Source organism: Crinia signifera, chromosome 3 (genome assembly GCF_055691185.1).
Source record: "Crinia signifera chromosome 3, ASM5569118v1, whole genome shotgun sequence".
Taxonomy (NCBI): Eukaryota; Metazoa; Chordata; class Amphibia; order Anura; family Myobatrachidae; genus Crinia; species Crinia signifera.
In genome coordinates, this window is record NC_139219.1 from 269,439,638 (window position 1) to 269,456,296 (window position 16,659).

General features: G+C 44.8%; 1 protein-coding gene across 2 annotated transcripts in view; it reads right to left on the reverse strand.

Moving 5' to 3' along the window:
- The window catches only part of WWTR1 (WW domain containing transcription regulator 1), an 85,890-nt gene that overhangs the window by 15,616 nt on the left and 53,615 nt on the right, over window positions 1-16,659 (reverse strand). The window contains exon 3 of one of the 2 annotated variants that reach the window (XM_083178038.1): window positions 10,394-10,617. In XM_083178038.1, coding sequence (XP_083034164.1) covers window positions 10,394-10,617 — 224 coding nt within the window. The remainder of the gene's footprint in view (window positions 1-10,393; window positions 10,618-16,659) is intronic. The other variant, XM_083178039.1, reaches the window with a different exon arrangement.

Here is a 16,659-nt window from a genome sequence, read left to right on the forward strand (position 1 = left end):
CACGTTCTGTCTGTCCGTTGGTTTGTGGGTGGAAAGCAGTGGAGAACTTGAGCTTGACTTGTACAGCGGAACAGAGGGCCCTCCAAAACTTTGCGACGAACTGTACTCCACGGTCGGATATAATCTCTTTGGGCAACCCATGGAGTTTGAAGATGGTGGAAATGAAGAGCTGAGCCAAAACTGGAGCGGATGGAAGGCCTTTCAATGGGAAGAAGTGCACCATTTTAGAAAACCGGTCAACTACCACCCAGATTACCGTATGCCCTTTGGAGGGAGGAAGTTCGCAGATAAAGTCCATAGACAGGTGGGACCATGGTTCTGTTGGTATGGCTAGAGGTAGAAGAGGACCGGCAGGGGACGTTCTGGAGGACTTATGCTGAGCGCATTTTACACAGGAGGCAACAAAGCTGGTTACATCGCGACGAATGGTAGGCCACCAGTATGAACGCAACAGGAACATTAAAGTCTTCTGTGCCCCCGTATGCCCTGCAAAACGGGAAGCGTGTGCCCAGGACAGCACTCTCTTGCGGAGATTGAGAGGAACGAAGGTCTTGCCTGGTGGGGGTGAAGGCTGGACTGTTACTTGAGCAAAGACCAGCGGATCAAGGATTGGTCGAGGCGGAGTCTCAAGGTCTGCTGGGGTTTTGAAAGAGCGTGAAAGAGCATCGGCCTTGGCATTCATCGTCCCGGGTCTGAATCTGATTTGAAAATTGAAACGTTCGAAGAACATGGCCCAGCGGGCTTGACGAGCTGTAAGACATTGGGCGTGCTTGAGGAATGAGAGATTCTTATGGTCTGAATATACAGTGATTTTATGTCGTGCCCCCTCCAGGAGGTACCGCCACTCCTCCAATGCTGATTTGACTGCCAGTAACTCCTGCTCCCCAATGGGGTAATTCTTTTCCGCTGGAAGAAACTTCTTGGAGAAGAAGGCACATGGGTGAAGTTCCTGGTCCTCCCCTCTCTGCGACAAGATTGCCCCTACCCCTTCTGAGGATGCGTCCACCTCGAGAATGAAGGGTTTGTCTAGGTTTGGCTGGAGAAGGATTGGGGCGGAGATAAAAGCATTCTTTAGTTGCTGGAAGGCTTGAGAGGCCTCAGGTGACCACTGACTTGGATCTGACCCCTTACGGGTTAGAGCAGTAAGAGGTGCAGCAAGGGTGGAGAAGTTCCGGATGAAGCGACGATAATAATTTGAAAAGCCCAGGAACCTCTGGATGCCTTTGAGCGTGGTGGGGGCTGTCCAGTCTAAGATGGCTTTTACTTTTTCTGGATCCATCTCTATCCCAGTGCTGGAGAGGATGTGGCCGAGGAATGGAATGGAGGTGACCTCAAAGACGCACTTGTCTAGCTTGCAGTATAGTTTATTTTGGCGAAGACGCCGCAGGACTTCAGATACTGTTTGACGATGGAGATGGAGGTTAGACGAGAAGATGAGGATGTCATCGAGATACACCACAATGGAATGATACAGCAAATCTCGAAATATGTCGTTTACAAATTGTTGGAAGACGGCTGGAGCATTGCAAAGACCAAATGGCATCACCAGGTATTCGTAGTGGCCGTCTCGGGTGTTGAAAGCCGTCTTCCACTCATCTCCAGAACGGATCCGGATCAAGTTGTACGCCCCTCTTAGATCCAGTTTAGTAAAAATAGAAGCCCCTCGGATCTTGTCAAAAAGTTCGGTGATAAGGGGTAAAGGATAGCGGTTCTTGATCGTGATATCGTTCAGACCCCTGTAGTCGATACACGGCCGGAGAGTTCCATCTTTTTTCTTTACGAAGAAAAACCCCGCTCCGGCTGGCGAAGTAGATGGGCGAATGAACCCTTTATTCAAGTTCTCACGAATGTAGTCAGACATAACCTTGGTCTCAGGTAGAGACAAGGGGTAGATGCGGCCCCGAGGTGGAAACTTCCCAGGCATCAACTCAATCGGACAGTCCCAGGGACGATGAGGCGGCAGGGTATCGGCACCTCCCTTGCTGAAGACGTCAGAAAAAGAAGAATATGGTGTGGGTATCGACAAGGGTGAAGCTGGTGAAGACGAAAGACTGGGGCCTCCCTCTTCTTGAGGATTAGTTTGATGGAGTGGAATGACACGAGGCATGCAAGTAGTTAGGCAGTTCGTACCCCAGGCTTTGATCTCCATACTGGACCAATCAATATGAGGATTGTGTTTAGCAAGCCATGGTAGGCCCAGGACTACCTGGTGTGACGACTGAGGAAGGACCAAAAACTCTAGAGTCTCTTGATGTAAAGCACCCACGAGAACCGTCACAGGATTGGTTTGAAGAGTGATTTGCCCACTGCTGATGCGACTCCCATCTACTGCAGTGAGGACCAAGGGATGGGCCAAAGGTTGCACCGCCAAGGAATGTTGAAGGACGAAAGAAGAAGAAAGGAAGTTTCCAGCCGCTCCGGAATCTAGTAAGGCCTGAATCTTGATTTTCCCCTGAGGGCACACAAGGGTAACCGGAATGGTGGAAACAGTTGAGGAGGGAGATGAAAGCAGGACTCCTAACCTGACCTCCCTCGGGGAGGTTAGGAGCGGTCGTTTCCCGGACGCAGTGGACAGGAAGACAGCAGATGAGCGGAAGAACCGCAGTACATGCAAAGATTCTCTCGACGTCTACGGGATTTTTCTTCTAAGGAGAGCCGGGAGCGGTTGATCTGCATGGGTTCATCTGGGGGTGTAGTTGTGGAGGAACCTGGTCTAGGAACAGGAACGGCGTTGGTGGTGAAACGAGAGCGGAGACGATCGGAGCGATTTCTCTCTAGTTGACGCTCCTGCATCCGTAGATCTACTTTGTTGCACAAGGAGATGAGTTCAACCAAAGTAGCAGGAGAGTCACGGGTAGTTAATTCGTCCTTGATACGACCTGCCAGCCCATTCCAGAAGGCGGAGACGAGAGCCTCTTCGTTCCATTTTAATTCCGAAGCCAGAGTCTGGAACTGCACAACATATTGTCCCACTGATCGACTACCCTGGCGAATCCTCAGGATCTCAGTAGCGGCAGAAGAAACTCTGCCAGGTTCGTCGAAGATGCGACGGAAAGAGGTAATGAAAGCTTCATAGTCATTGAGCAGGGGATCAGCGCGTTCCCAGAGGGGAGACACCCAGTCCAGAGCTGACCCTGCCAGGAGAGACACAATATATGCCACTTTTGCCTTGGAGGTAGGGAAGTGAGATGACTGTAAGGTGAAATGAACATCGCATTGGTTCAGAAACCCACGGCATCCCTTCGGTGAACCATCATATTTGCTGGGGGTTGGTAATTGCATATGATGAGGAACTACGGGTCCAGGTATAGGAACAGGAACTGGAACCTCTGGTGCTGCAGTCACAGAAACTGAGGGGGCCGCCTGGGGCGGAGACAAGGCCTGAAGAAATTGAGCCACTTGGCGTTGGGTAGCCTCTACTTGCTCCAGACGAGCCACGATGCTGTGAAATGCGTCCGCCATGGAAGCCTGTTCTTCACCCGACTCCATCGGGTCAGTACAAACTGTCACGACTGAAGGGCTGGATGAAGTCGTGTGGTGTGTAGCAACCGGAGACGGACCAGAGGAGGAAGGATTAAATCGTGCAGGTTTAATAATAGAATTCATAAATGGAACAATACACACTTGAATACTTTCTTTAAGTGGCAGTTAATGGTAAATAATAATTGAGCCAGCACGGCACTTTGAAAGAAGAAAAGTTCATTTAAATAATGACAGTTCAAGGCACTGAGGACGGCAGGCTAGGGTCTTGAAGAATGAGAGGATCCGGAAAGAGAATGTACTTGATGGTATGAAGGATCCTTGAAGACTGAAAGAAGATGGATGATGACTGAAGAATGAAGAATTTGCTTGGAAGCAGAAGACTTGAAGAGCGAGGCCAGGGAGCTCAGGGATGCAGGCAGGAACCAGACTGTGGAGAGAACTGGCAGCGATGGGGTTAAGCAGGACCTGGATCAACCACAGAGCACTGGAAGCAAGGCACCAAGTCAGGAGAGGTGAGTCAGAGAGCCGGAGTCAGCTGGGAGCTGTGAACGCCTCTGGAGACTCTTTGTACTGACACTGAACAGGCCTAGGCAGATCCCCTATATCCCTAGAGGGCGGCTGCCATTGGCTGTCAGGTCAGTATGGGTGGAAACCTCAGACATGAGCCAATCTGCTATTTGCCCTTAACCAAGATGGCGGCGCCGGCCTCCCGGCACCCCTACAGCACACACCGCTACACTTGCCGGCGTCCCACGCTGCCTGCTGCCCACCAGACTGCCGCTGCCTGCTGCCGCTGACCTGGAGACCACTACACGCTAGCCGACGGCGGGCGCGGACGGGTGAGTAGTATGCCCGCCGCGCACCACCGCGGCTGCGTGTGACAGTCTGGTTTTTATCACCGGCCAATCAGCTCCTACCTATTCATTTTTCAAACCAAGCCTGTAACTTCAGTTAGGATCTGATTGGCCGTTGATAAAAACCAGACACTTTATCACTTCACCGAGCTTAATAAATCTGCCCCCCTAGTCCTTACATAAATGTTTTTGTCTCCTGTCTACTCTCCTCTGCAAGCCAGACCTGTTCAATATGGTTTTGATGGGAGACTCCTAAACCTTAACATTTGCTATGTTGGTAAAGTCCTGTAGATCTCGGTCTATAGCTCTTTGACTCTTTGTGATGTCTTGGAGCATCATACTGTCTCTTCTATGGATACACTTATTGAGATGCCCACTCCAATGATTTCCAAGATCCTCTGTCCCTGTAGAAGGAGACTACATACTGTTTGGAAATGATCTTATAACCCTTTCTAGACTGATAAGTGGGAACAATTGTTTTTATGAGATCACTGAAGATGTTTTTTTCCCTAAGCATAATGTTGGCACAAATGTGAATGGTCCAGACCACACTGCCAAACATTCTGCTTTTATATTGTGGTGGGAGCAAATCCACATGATCATATAGTAAAGTACACTTCATTATTAGCAATCTGCTAAATTGACTCTCTTATTGATATAGAACTGTACTTACTTTTTCACATGTAAACTTGTTCATATTGGCTTATTTTTGTTGAATAATGACAAAGTAAAATCTGTCACATTAAATAAGATCAAAGACCTGCCCCTTATATAGTGGCCTGCTGTCTGCAGCAACTGGGGCAATTGGCTATTGCTACTTTAAATCTATGGGCTAAATGCTAGCGCCAGATTCCTGCAACTCTCAGGATAATGCATAAGGGCCTCTGGGGACAGAGGGGTAGATTCATGAACTGACGATCAGGGGAATATGCGCTATCAGCGCTTCCCCTGATCTATGACACCCGCTGAGCGGGTGTGTATCGTGCGGCGGTGTGGGGCAGGAGGCATAGCGCAGCTACAATATTTTGTATTGCGCACCTGCCTCCTGCCTGATTTATGAACGAAATGGAAAGTAAGTGTCAGGGACCACAGGTGTCTGGCACTTTAAGAAGCACAATCCTGCTCAGTAATTTGTGATTTATGAACGGTCAGCATCGCTGACCGTTCCGCCACCTGCAGCTATCGACAGCTGCAGGCGGCGATGCCCTATGCCTACAGCAGGGACTGCGCTGTCCCTGCTGCTGGCTCTGAGCTGCGCTGGGATCTCGTGAGAGTAGCAAGATCCCACACATGCCCAGTCGGCCGGCCGGGGGGGGGGGAATGAGATGGCGCATCAGTATTAACTGGAGGGGACATCGCCGGAGGGGGGAGTTAACGCTCCCCCGCTTCGGCCGGCAAGATGTTGATATATTTTGTCGGTGGCCACTTTAACACTTCACCATCTGTAATCATAATAAATCTGCCCCTGAGTGAGAACTAGAAGACTGATAAAAATGTAAAAACACAAATTTGAAAAGGTCACTTTCTTTCCATATGACTATAAGAAACAAGCAGAGGTGGTTCCTACCTCGGTCTCTGAGGGGGGCTGCCGTTGGCCACGATGCCGCTGCCCCCACCTCCGTTGCTGGTGCCCGCTACTTTTGCCCTCACTGGTCCATTCCGGCCCTGTCACAAGACTGGTGCATGCGCAGAAGCTTCCTCTGTACTGCGCATGCACTGGGCCCCAACTTCTATGGGCTGCTTTGGCAATACGGTCCTGGCACCTGTACACTTAAGATGACAGGCTCGGGACCAGCGTAGGTGCAATATTGGCCTCAGTACTGTGCATGCACAGACCCCGGATTTTATGAGCTGCAGCAGCCCATAGAGGCATCCCGGAGGGAGGTAACACCTACCGATAAGACTGCCTTGGGTGACTGACAGGTCGGACATCCAATAGGAAGTCACTGCCAGTCACAGTGAGGCCAGTGCAGTCTCACAGGCAGAGAGCAGTGGTTGATTTTATGGAGGGACTGCAGTCCTGAAGCCCATAGGTAAAAACTGCCAATGGAAACAAGGCGACCTAATTGATATGGCCAAAGCCTATTATTTGCTTGATATATTACCCCTGTGCTGAGTCACAGAGCTAATTGCTGTAGGTAATCTGAAACACAGAGAAGCCACACCACCCATGAGTAGAGATTATATGGAAATCTACATCAAAGTCCCCAACCCTACAAGTGCTATCCCAGTAATGCAGACTGGTCCAATACCCAAAAAGAGATCCAAATTATTAGGTGTGATACCCATATTTGAAGTAAGCTTAGAACTGATAAAGATAGATATAAAGCAATCACAATAAAGAGCTGTCAAGCTAATTGCCCAATAGGTTCCCCAAATTCCAGAACAGTTTCATCAGGGCATCATTTAAAATGAAAGAGATTTGGCTCTCTCACTAACAAATGCATTCAGCATTTATATATACAAGCACTGTATAGCAATATCTTTTCATGATTGCTTTCTGGGGTCTGTCAGGTAACATTCCATCTCATGTTGTTTTCCATGAACAAAGGCTTTCACTTATTTAATTAATTTATCCAGAAGGCGTCCTAAGGTTTCACCAAGCAAGATGCAAAACCCAATAAGAGAACTCCCTGAAACTGGTATTTTCTCTCAGCTGGGTGTGTCTGCTGCTTGCACAGCAGCTGTCGTGTCTGGAGTGGTTGGGAAACGGACCAGTAACTGCTGTCAGGTTAAAAAGAGACTAGAAAGACCTGCCAAAGGAATTCCACACCCTTCCACCCGTGCCAAAGGAATTCCACACCCTTTCACCCGAGCTCTTCCGCCTCATTCCTGTTACCTAGCAACCCCTCACAGTACTAAGTCAGCAGTTTTCTGGACAGGTTATATTAAGGATAATAAAGCAGGAGGGAAGGATTACATTGAAATCATTATAGGGGGGTGGGGGTTCTGTATGCCAAATATCCTTGATGAAGCCTAGCAATAGTCATGTCTTTTTTTTTTACCTGTATTTCAAAGCAAAAAAGACATGCCACTTCTGATTTCTCATGAGCGGACAGCAAATAAATCTTATCTCTATGGGACAGAGTTCCATAGTGGAGACTGAGCTACACTGGGAGATGTATCAAAGCTTCTAAAGAGAAGACAAATGGAGTTGTTCTTAGCAACCTGTGGGTAGTGAGCACAGGAAAAATATAATTTGGGCCCCCTCCTCCACCCCCAAACCAAGTTTACAATATGCAACATGGCAGTGAGTGTCAGGCAGAGGCAGAGGATGATAGAGAGAGGCAGAGGGAGGCAATGGGTGACAGGTAAAAAAGTGGGTGACAGAAAGAGGGGCATCAGTGGGCCCCTTAGTCCTCAGGGATCTCGGTGCACTGCACCAGCTGCTCCAATGGTAGTTCGGCCTCTGATAGCAACCAATCAGCTTCTACCTAGCATTTACCAGGAACATACTATAAATGAAAGGCAGAAGCAGATTGGTTGCTATGCCAACTTCTCCATTGGTGCACTATTTACCATATTTGATACCACTCCCCCATAATAAGATGTTCTAACATTGCTGTTCTATTATAATTACTAATATATTCATTTGTGCAGTTACATGTGACACAAATGCAATTCAAGTTGTTTACTTAGAGTATTATGGTCATTAAGTACTTCCCCACCCAACTATTACTCAACACAGGTTATTCTGGGCTCCTAACAAGAACCTCTAGTTCATGGAGCGTGCACAGGGCGCTGCTATGTTCTTTTTGTCACACAATTACCTTTTCTACCATCTATTTGAAAATAAACTCTAGCAACTGGGTTTGTACGTTCAGTTTATGTTGTTTTACATTATGAGTCATGTTGATTACTGTATCGGAATATCTACACATCACTCAATATTTGTTGCATGCTGTATGCACACAGCTGATGTCAGTATTTGTGTCTCTATGTATTCTGTATTAGTCAATGTGTCCCCTTAGAGCATGGGTCCTCAAACTGCGGCCCTCCAGATGTTGTGAAACTACAAATCCCAGCATGCCTTTCCACAGTTTTAACACTCCCTTATAGCAAAACTGTGGCAAGGCATGCTGGGATTTGTAGTTTCATAACATCTGGAGGGCCACAGTTTGAGGACCCATGCCTTAGAGGTTTGCCCAGAACATTGTTTTGGGTGAAAACAGGGTGTCTTTTATGAATTTTGGAACTTTTTCACCAATTTCTTTTTGCCCTGGGGAATTCAGTTTTTTGCCATTTTTGGTGCCTAGAAGTTTTTTCAGTTTTCGTGCAAAAGCACTTGGGATCCGGAATACGTCCCTGGACCTACGGTATGTGTTTTTGCGGCACTATCATGAAAATGGGGAATTTTATGGAAACTTTTTACCACCTGCCTTAAGCAGGCAAAACAAAATCCCAGAAGAGTGTTGGCTTTGGGACCAATTGTTTAATATCCAAAATCGCATATTTTCTGCAATTTGCTTGTGGTTTAAAAATACCAATTTTATTAAAGCCTATTTTAAATATATTATACATATAAATAAAAATAAAAAAAATAATCGGTATCCGAAGAATATATCTCCCTACTTGATTTAAGGTTGCCCACTTTTCTTATACACAAATTGGGCTATTTGTATGTTTAAATTGGAAGTTCCCTCCAATGTTTCCATCAATTGGAAACATTGCTGCTTCTGCTGTCGACCCGGTCATCATTTGTAGATAAACTTTAGTAAAACTCCATGAATTTCTGCTGTGGTAGAATCCGAGCTAGCTATTGGAACCTCCATGGTGATATTATTGGGCTTTAAACTGGCAATTTCATATAATCTTACTGACAATTATCATTTCTTTTTAGTATTATGTATATAAAACTAAACCAGAACGGGAAGTGAAGACACTAGCTACAAAAAGGATGTCTCCGGGGTTTAAATAACAGATTATCAACCCTTCACAATCTCAAGATCATTCAAGCTTAACACGTATTTTATTGTTGTGACAGTGGAGTGTACTTTTTTCCTTACTGGACTAAATCTGATTTGTGATTTTAATTAGCTTCAGAAAATAGAAAGAACATTATTCTGTTATATGAACGCTATCGGACACAAATCGCTTCTGAATTTTTTGCTTACCAAGTAGGTTACACAGGGGCTAATCAATATTGGACACTACAGATGGAGCCGCCCTCTTCAATGCAGGGGCTGGCAAAAGTATACACTCACGCTCCCCATGGCAATCGAGCTTCCCACGATTCCCCTCCCCCACTGTTCCCCCTCGCCGCCCGACCCCCCCCCCCCCCCCCTGACCACTGCCCGTCTCCCTGAAGCAGAGACGGGCAGGGAGCCGCTGTCCATCCGTTATGATTCCTGGGACGTGCGTGCGCGTGAGACACACGCGCGTCCCAGTCCCCGTCCGCCAGAGGAGAGCATCTGGCAGGCACCGGGATTGAAAGAGGTCGGCTGCATCTGTATTTGCCTGTCAAGTATCTGTCAAACGGAGCAGAAACGGCCTAGGATTCCAACTGTCAGGACGTAACAGCAATTGGAATCCCAGATTGAATACTGCCCACAGCCCTTCACTAGCTTACAGACAGTTTAAGATTCATTTGAATCCCAAAAAGCACCTTGATTCCTATTGGAGAAAGAGTGCTATATAAATAAAGTTATTATCATTATTTTTAGAAGAACTTGTTATTTGTTGTATGTGAGGCACTGCATATTATGCGAATATCCTGTAGGAATCTGTGCATACATCGTCATGCAATGTATAAATACTGTGGAAAAGCTGCCTCTGGTTGTACTTAACTGTCCATCATCAGTGGGTTTGACATTTTGGAAAGTACACTTAATACTTTGCACATGCTCAGTTAATAAAGCAAAGACTCTGGGAGAATACATTTGCCATTTTCAATTTTGTTACAGTCTGTACAGAGATATATTTGGAATATTGGCAAGATTTGGGCAATATAAATAAGAGTTGTTGCAAAGTGTAATAAAGAGCAGAAGTAAGATTGCATGCCTGCTTGGATAAACATAATGATATGCCATGCAACATAGATATCCGGCTATACAAACCGTGCTTGCAATCACCTGTCTCATCAACTCCTCTTGCCGCATTTTGATTCGTTCTTTCTCCATTTGGATTCTCTGGAGTCGGAGTTTCTGTTGCAGGTGCTGCTGGTTAGTGAGCGCATTGGGCAAATTGATCAAGGAGGCTTGGTGACTCTGGGAAGGGTGAGTCTGTTGGGATATGGCTGGGCTGGAAGTCATCTGCTGTTGCTGATGCTGATGATTCATTACTAGAAGAGAAGAAAGATGGATTAATCCCAGATTACCAAATGTTTATGTGTGATAATGCAATGTCTTCTTTGGGGAAACTGAACCTGGACAAGTCAGCAATTGCCAGTAATTTATGGGATAAAGAAATGCAAACATCATGGGGTGTACTCAGTGGTGAGAGTGATGGTTAGAATATGAATCATGTCTATTGTTGGGGAGGATCAATGATGCCACTGCTCAGAATCCAAAAACTTTATTTCCCATGTTCAACCCTTTAAACTAAATAACAGTTCAGCCTGACCCTACCATTAAGTGACAGCATAAGATTAGGAAGCAATAGGTGTCAACCACTGATGACCATTTGCATTTAGACAAGGATACAAATGGTCAATTTTATGGCAGCAATTCTACAGTGTCACTTTGTGTGTGTGTGTATGTATATATATATATATATATATATATATATATATATATATATATATATATATATACATACATACATACATACATACATACACGTTTCGATTGTGTTTACTTTTTTTCAAAAACATATGTGAGATTTGAACCCTGTGTGAGAGTTTTACTGTATATATGTAAGATCTTTGTATGTTTTTTTTATTATAGGTGTATGCAAGGCTTGGAAGCTTATGCAAACTCAGGTGATAAGCTTTGCTAGGCAGAAGGTGGGTTCTGTTATTACATTTGATGAAAGCGTATGTAGGATAGAATAGAACACTAATACCAATACATTCATTAACATAGGCTGTTGCGCTAGAATTACATCTTGGTACAATGAACAAGGAAACACTGCTTGTCCCCAAGCCACCCACCCCGAGATGCATACAACCTGATCCTCAACTTAATCCCAGCCATGTATTTCTCCTCTGTGTGAAACTTTATCTATAGGAGTGTCCCAATATTTTAAATACAGCCTGGAAACTTGGAAAAAAAAAAAAAACCTCAGTAAAAATAACATGATATGCAGGGTTCGCGGAGAGGTCTCCCTTACTGCTGCAGCGGCTCTTACTCCTCGAAGACTCATATGAAACTACAGAGGCCAGCAATGCAATCACATCCTAGGTTTAAAGCTACAGTGATATATTTCGTATATAATAACCCCTTCGTTGTTTCACCCAGTACAACCCAATCCCAGCTAATTATTTCTCTTACTGTGGTGATAAATGAAGAAAGGAAGTTGTGAAATGATCTTTTTGTTGTAAAGGTACGTCCATCTCTGTGCACATTTCTCGATCCTAAAAACTAAATTTGCAAACCAAATGCAATTATCTATATAACTTGTATCGATGGCTGGATGCACTTTGGGACCGATTCAGTCCTGTCCCAGACAGTGGGGGTCTGCACATGTGCATAGTTGCTCAAGCACATTTGTAAACCCCAGTAGTTAACACCTTCGGCAAATTTTACACTCGCCGGTGCATTCGCAAAAATGTTTGGCAGCCAGAGGGCGGTTGGGCAGTGGGTGCAGCCATTGAAATGCAGGGCGTATAATTGCGAACACAGGCATGCCCATGTCTGCTTGGGGTGGGCGGGTGACGTGACATGACGTCAGCGCCCGCACCAAATTTGGCTAACTTTTCATACCCAACAGAGGAAAATCATTTGATGGTAAGTAAACATCGAATGATTTTACCTTTGTTCGGCCACTTGTGAGCAGATGTGTAAGCGTATATATTGGCTCGCAGCGTAGTGCAGGGATTTGGGCGGCGGGGTGAGCGTGCGTTCGGTGCGGCAGTGTTTACCTGCTGCAGTTTATTGAGCAGGTCTGAATTACCCACTTTGAACCACAGTGAATCTAACGGAACCCGTATATACTAGAATAGAAGAGCCAGCATCTGTGTATGTTCCAAACATTCTCTTACACTGGGGGGATTTAGATAACACGGTCAACATTTCAAGTGACAGACTAACAAATGTATGCACTGAAGCAAACGAATGGACTGAAACAGGCTTCCTATGCATCAAAGGAAAACAATTTGTTACATAACAACCAATGTATATTTGGGAAAAATATGATTTTGCAGTTCCGCATTCAAGCATAACAACCGTGATTTTTTAATTAAATTAGATAAACAGTCAAACAAAATGTGCATTGTCAGTCAGTGTTACAGTGGTTAATAATTTAAAATTGAATGGAAGTGTTCATTTAAAAATTTTTGCTGCATTTCTCACACTCTCAATTCACTGCATGGCTGTTCTATGTTCTATGAAACAGGTGCTAACCTGACAGATCGCTTTCAACTGAGGTTTCATTCTGCCTGTGTCAGCAAACTGATTCAGCTGAGAGCCATTTTTATCCCCCCTACCATTTGTTTGTCTTCATGTTAGCTTATGAGGACTGTCCAATGTCAGGTGTCAGGCAGCAGAGAGCTTGATGGAAAACACATGTCTGTGGCTTTGTGGAAGAAAAAACCCACCGGCTTCATTTTTGTACAACACTTATTACACTGAAAATGAGGGGAAAAGGGAGGCTGGCCTCTTCTGTCCTTCCCACGGCATTGCCAGCAAAGAGAGCTGTACAGTATGTAGCACATATTTCTGAGAAGCAACGTTCGCCTTCCAAGCACGAATGAACTTTGTTCCAAACTTCTGCAAAACTCTTTTTTTTCTAATTAAGTATCCAAAAATCAGTTACAGTTCTACATATAAAATCCATGTACAGATGTAGCCACGCACATCATTGCTGCGCCAATCTCCACGTAGGACTCCTGTGGCGATTAGCGCAATCCCGCCAGAACATGCGTGCATCTAATTCGGGTGCAAATCGGTGGGACAAACAAGCTTTAGTGGCCAGGTTGCCGCAATGATGAGTGCGGCTACATCTGAATACAGGAAAAGGCTGCCCCGTCTGTTCACTCTGCAAGTGGCTGAGTAAGCAGATCTATGTATTCTTCACTGGGGGCTATTAGCGAGGCTGGCAGATGACAGTGGTCATCTTAATACCACATTTACTGGCAAACCATATAACCGGGCACAGGAAGTTAATCCAAATGCAAGATTTATTTTTCTGGAAGGTCATGGGCCAGATGTAGGGGTCGATCCTATTAACCTTGAAGGGTGCGAGTTCCCGTTTGGGTGCCTTTTTAATGCTGAAAACGGCACCCAAATTAACTCTAACTTGCACCCTTCGTAGGGCCGAATTCACTGATTTTTTTTTTCACTTTTCAGCGAATTTGGCCCACTGTAAAGTGAGCCCGGTGTAGTGATGATTCGCACTCGGCAAATCATCCGCATACATCGGGGTCAATTGGATCAACCCCGTAGGGCGAGATGCACTAAGCTTCAAAAGTGATAAAACAGAGAGTGATAAAAAAACAACCAATCAGCTCCAAAAAATTTCAAACACAGCCCTTGACATGGCAGGTAGGAGCTGATTGGCTGGCTGTTTATCACTATCCATTTTATTAATTTTGAAGCTTAGTGCATCTGGCCTGTAATGTGGTGCCAGTCCGGCCGGACTCAGAGGCTTTTTTAAAGGGGCAGTCATTTATGCGGCATGGTTTTGCCCTGTAAATGACTTGCTTTTGCCCTGTACATTACAAAAAAGTGCCACGTTTGGCCACATCCTGCACGGATGAGAATCGGCTGAGAACTATAAGTTTCAGGTCAAATCAGCAGATATAATGCATTTTTGCATGGTTGTTCTTATCTTCGCTTATTTTTTGTATAAACTATATACTTCTATAAATCAGACAATAATACTTCAACTAATTTTTTAACAAATTATAACCAAACATTGGGCTTGCTTTTATACACTGTGCTATGAAGCCAATTGCCTGATGCATGTACTGTAGCAGTTTATTACACATTCTGATCAGTCACCTGTGGCCTGGAATCTCAGGCATAGGTTTGAAAATGATTACATTTCATTGTTATTGTATTATTGACAGGTATTGTGCCAGGATATGATATTGAAGAAAATTGCTGACACTACGTCTAATGTACACACTGTAGTTAAAGTACTTAAACAAGTGAAATATATACAGTACTTACCAATAATGGTGGCATGGAAGCATTTGGAAATAGAAAACAGCCCATTAGGTTAAGTAAAATATAATTTTTAAGTAAATAAGTATCTTTTTGTGCAACAATAGTACATACCTAAAAGAATGATACATCCCCACGATGACTCAACATAATAATTCATAATGCAATGAAATTACTACACTTGTAGCACAACTAATAACATTGACCCTTATTCTGATCGGTGCGGCCGGATCCGAATATGCGGCCAGCACTGTGCGTCCTAAACCCCGCCTTCCATACGGATCGCCAACTCCGTCCGTACGCGGTAAGAAGCTGTCCGAATGGACCGCACGTGTATTTCTCATGAATACACCTCCTCCATCTCAGGGAACCTCCCCCATCATTCGATGGTCTCAGACCCAAAAGCAGGGATCTGGGCGGGCAGCTGACATCCGGCAATGTCATATGTCCGCCCCCTACACGTGCGTCACGGCCGCATTACCATACGTACGCCCAGCGTTTGCATGGGAACGCCCATGAAACGCGGGGTGTAAACATATGGTAATGAGCCCAAACAGCCCTTCACACCCCTCTCCACCCCCTGTTCGTAGTGTACACATTTCATGCGGAATGTGGCCGTGCGTCCCGCTCGCACATGCGCAGAGACGCCTCTGCACATGCGCAGACACAAAACATCGGCGGCACGAACGCACACGGATATTACCGCACCAGCCAGAATAAGGGCCATTGTTTCTTAAAGCATTAATATTAAAATTGTGAAAGCAGCTCTCTATAGTTCTATAAAAAAATAAGCAGTTTAATAACTAGATGAAAAAATATAGCCCATATTACATCTTGTGGACAGGTTCCACTAAACCCAAAAGACTTGGGGGAAAGATGAGAGATTCAGAAAGTGAGAGATTTGGAAATAAATCTCCAGTTTTTTAAAGTGGCAATCATTTACACTGCAAAAACTGTTTGATTTTGAAGTGTAAATGATTGAGCTTTAAAAAACCTGTAGATTTCTTACCAAATCTCTCACTTTCTGAATCTCTCATCCGATTACATTTCACCCTAGATCTTTACATTTAGCCTTACGATTGCATGTATGTGCATGATCACTATTTACAGAGACCTGGTTGTTGAGCGGTCAGACGGAGAGAAGCTTTAGCACATAGCACCCATGAGGATATCCTACAAACTAGAAGCAGGAGTAGAAATAAAGTTTAGTGGCTGGAAGCCAGTGCGAGCATACTGAGGACACTGTTGCTCTAACACTACTGTTTGATAAGAAAAAAAAATATTCACAAAAACTAAACCGATACATTTTTTGCCAAAATTTAAACCAACAAAAACAATTTACTCTGCCATTCTGGAAAACAGAAGTACGTCTCGCTAAAGTTCTAGTAACCCTGGCATGGCTCACTAATATTTTGCATGATCTCTATTGGTGCGTGGTGCCACAGTTAGCAGTAACAGTGAAAATCCTGAGCAGGAAATATTACAGAGAAGAGGGCCCTGGGTAACACTTGTGTTGGTGAAGGCCTTATCCCTTTGCTATAAATAAACACAATGCAAACTAGTGATAGCTCAAAGGGCGCTTACTGGAACAGGGGCATGCGGAAGAGACATTAACCTCATTCATTCACATAAAAGCCTATCTCCGTGTTATAGGGTTTCACTGCCTGTGGGCTGTATGGAAACCATGTTCTCCACCAAATACAGGAATATGTTCCTAAGCAGTTTATAATATGCACAGCTAAACAGCTATATTCAATACATCCATGTTCTAGTGAGCAGAGGTTGTATGGATTTTTATATCACTGATGATGTAGGCAATTCTCTAGTGCTACATTTTATGCACACATATGTAATATGTATACTTTGTAATAACATCCAAATGAAGAATATAGCATTGAACAGTGCACCCTGGGTAATTGGTAAGTGGTAATCTCTGATCCCTTGTGACACATCTCTCAATAGCTTAGCTCAGCGATTCCCAAACTTTTGTGAATCATGTCTCCCTAGACGAGCATCAAAATGTTTTCAAGGCACCCCTAGGCTAAAGGTTTCTTATG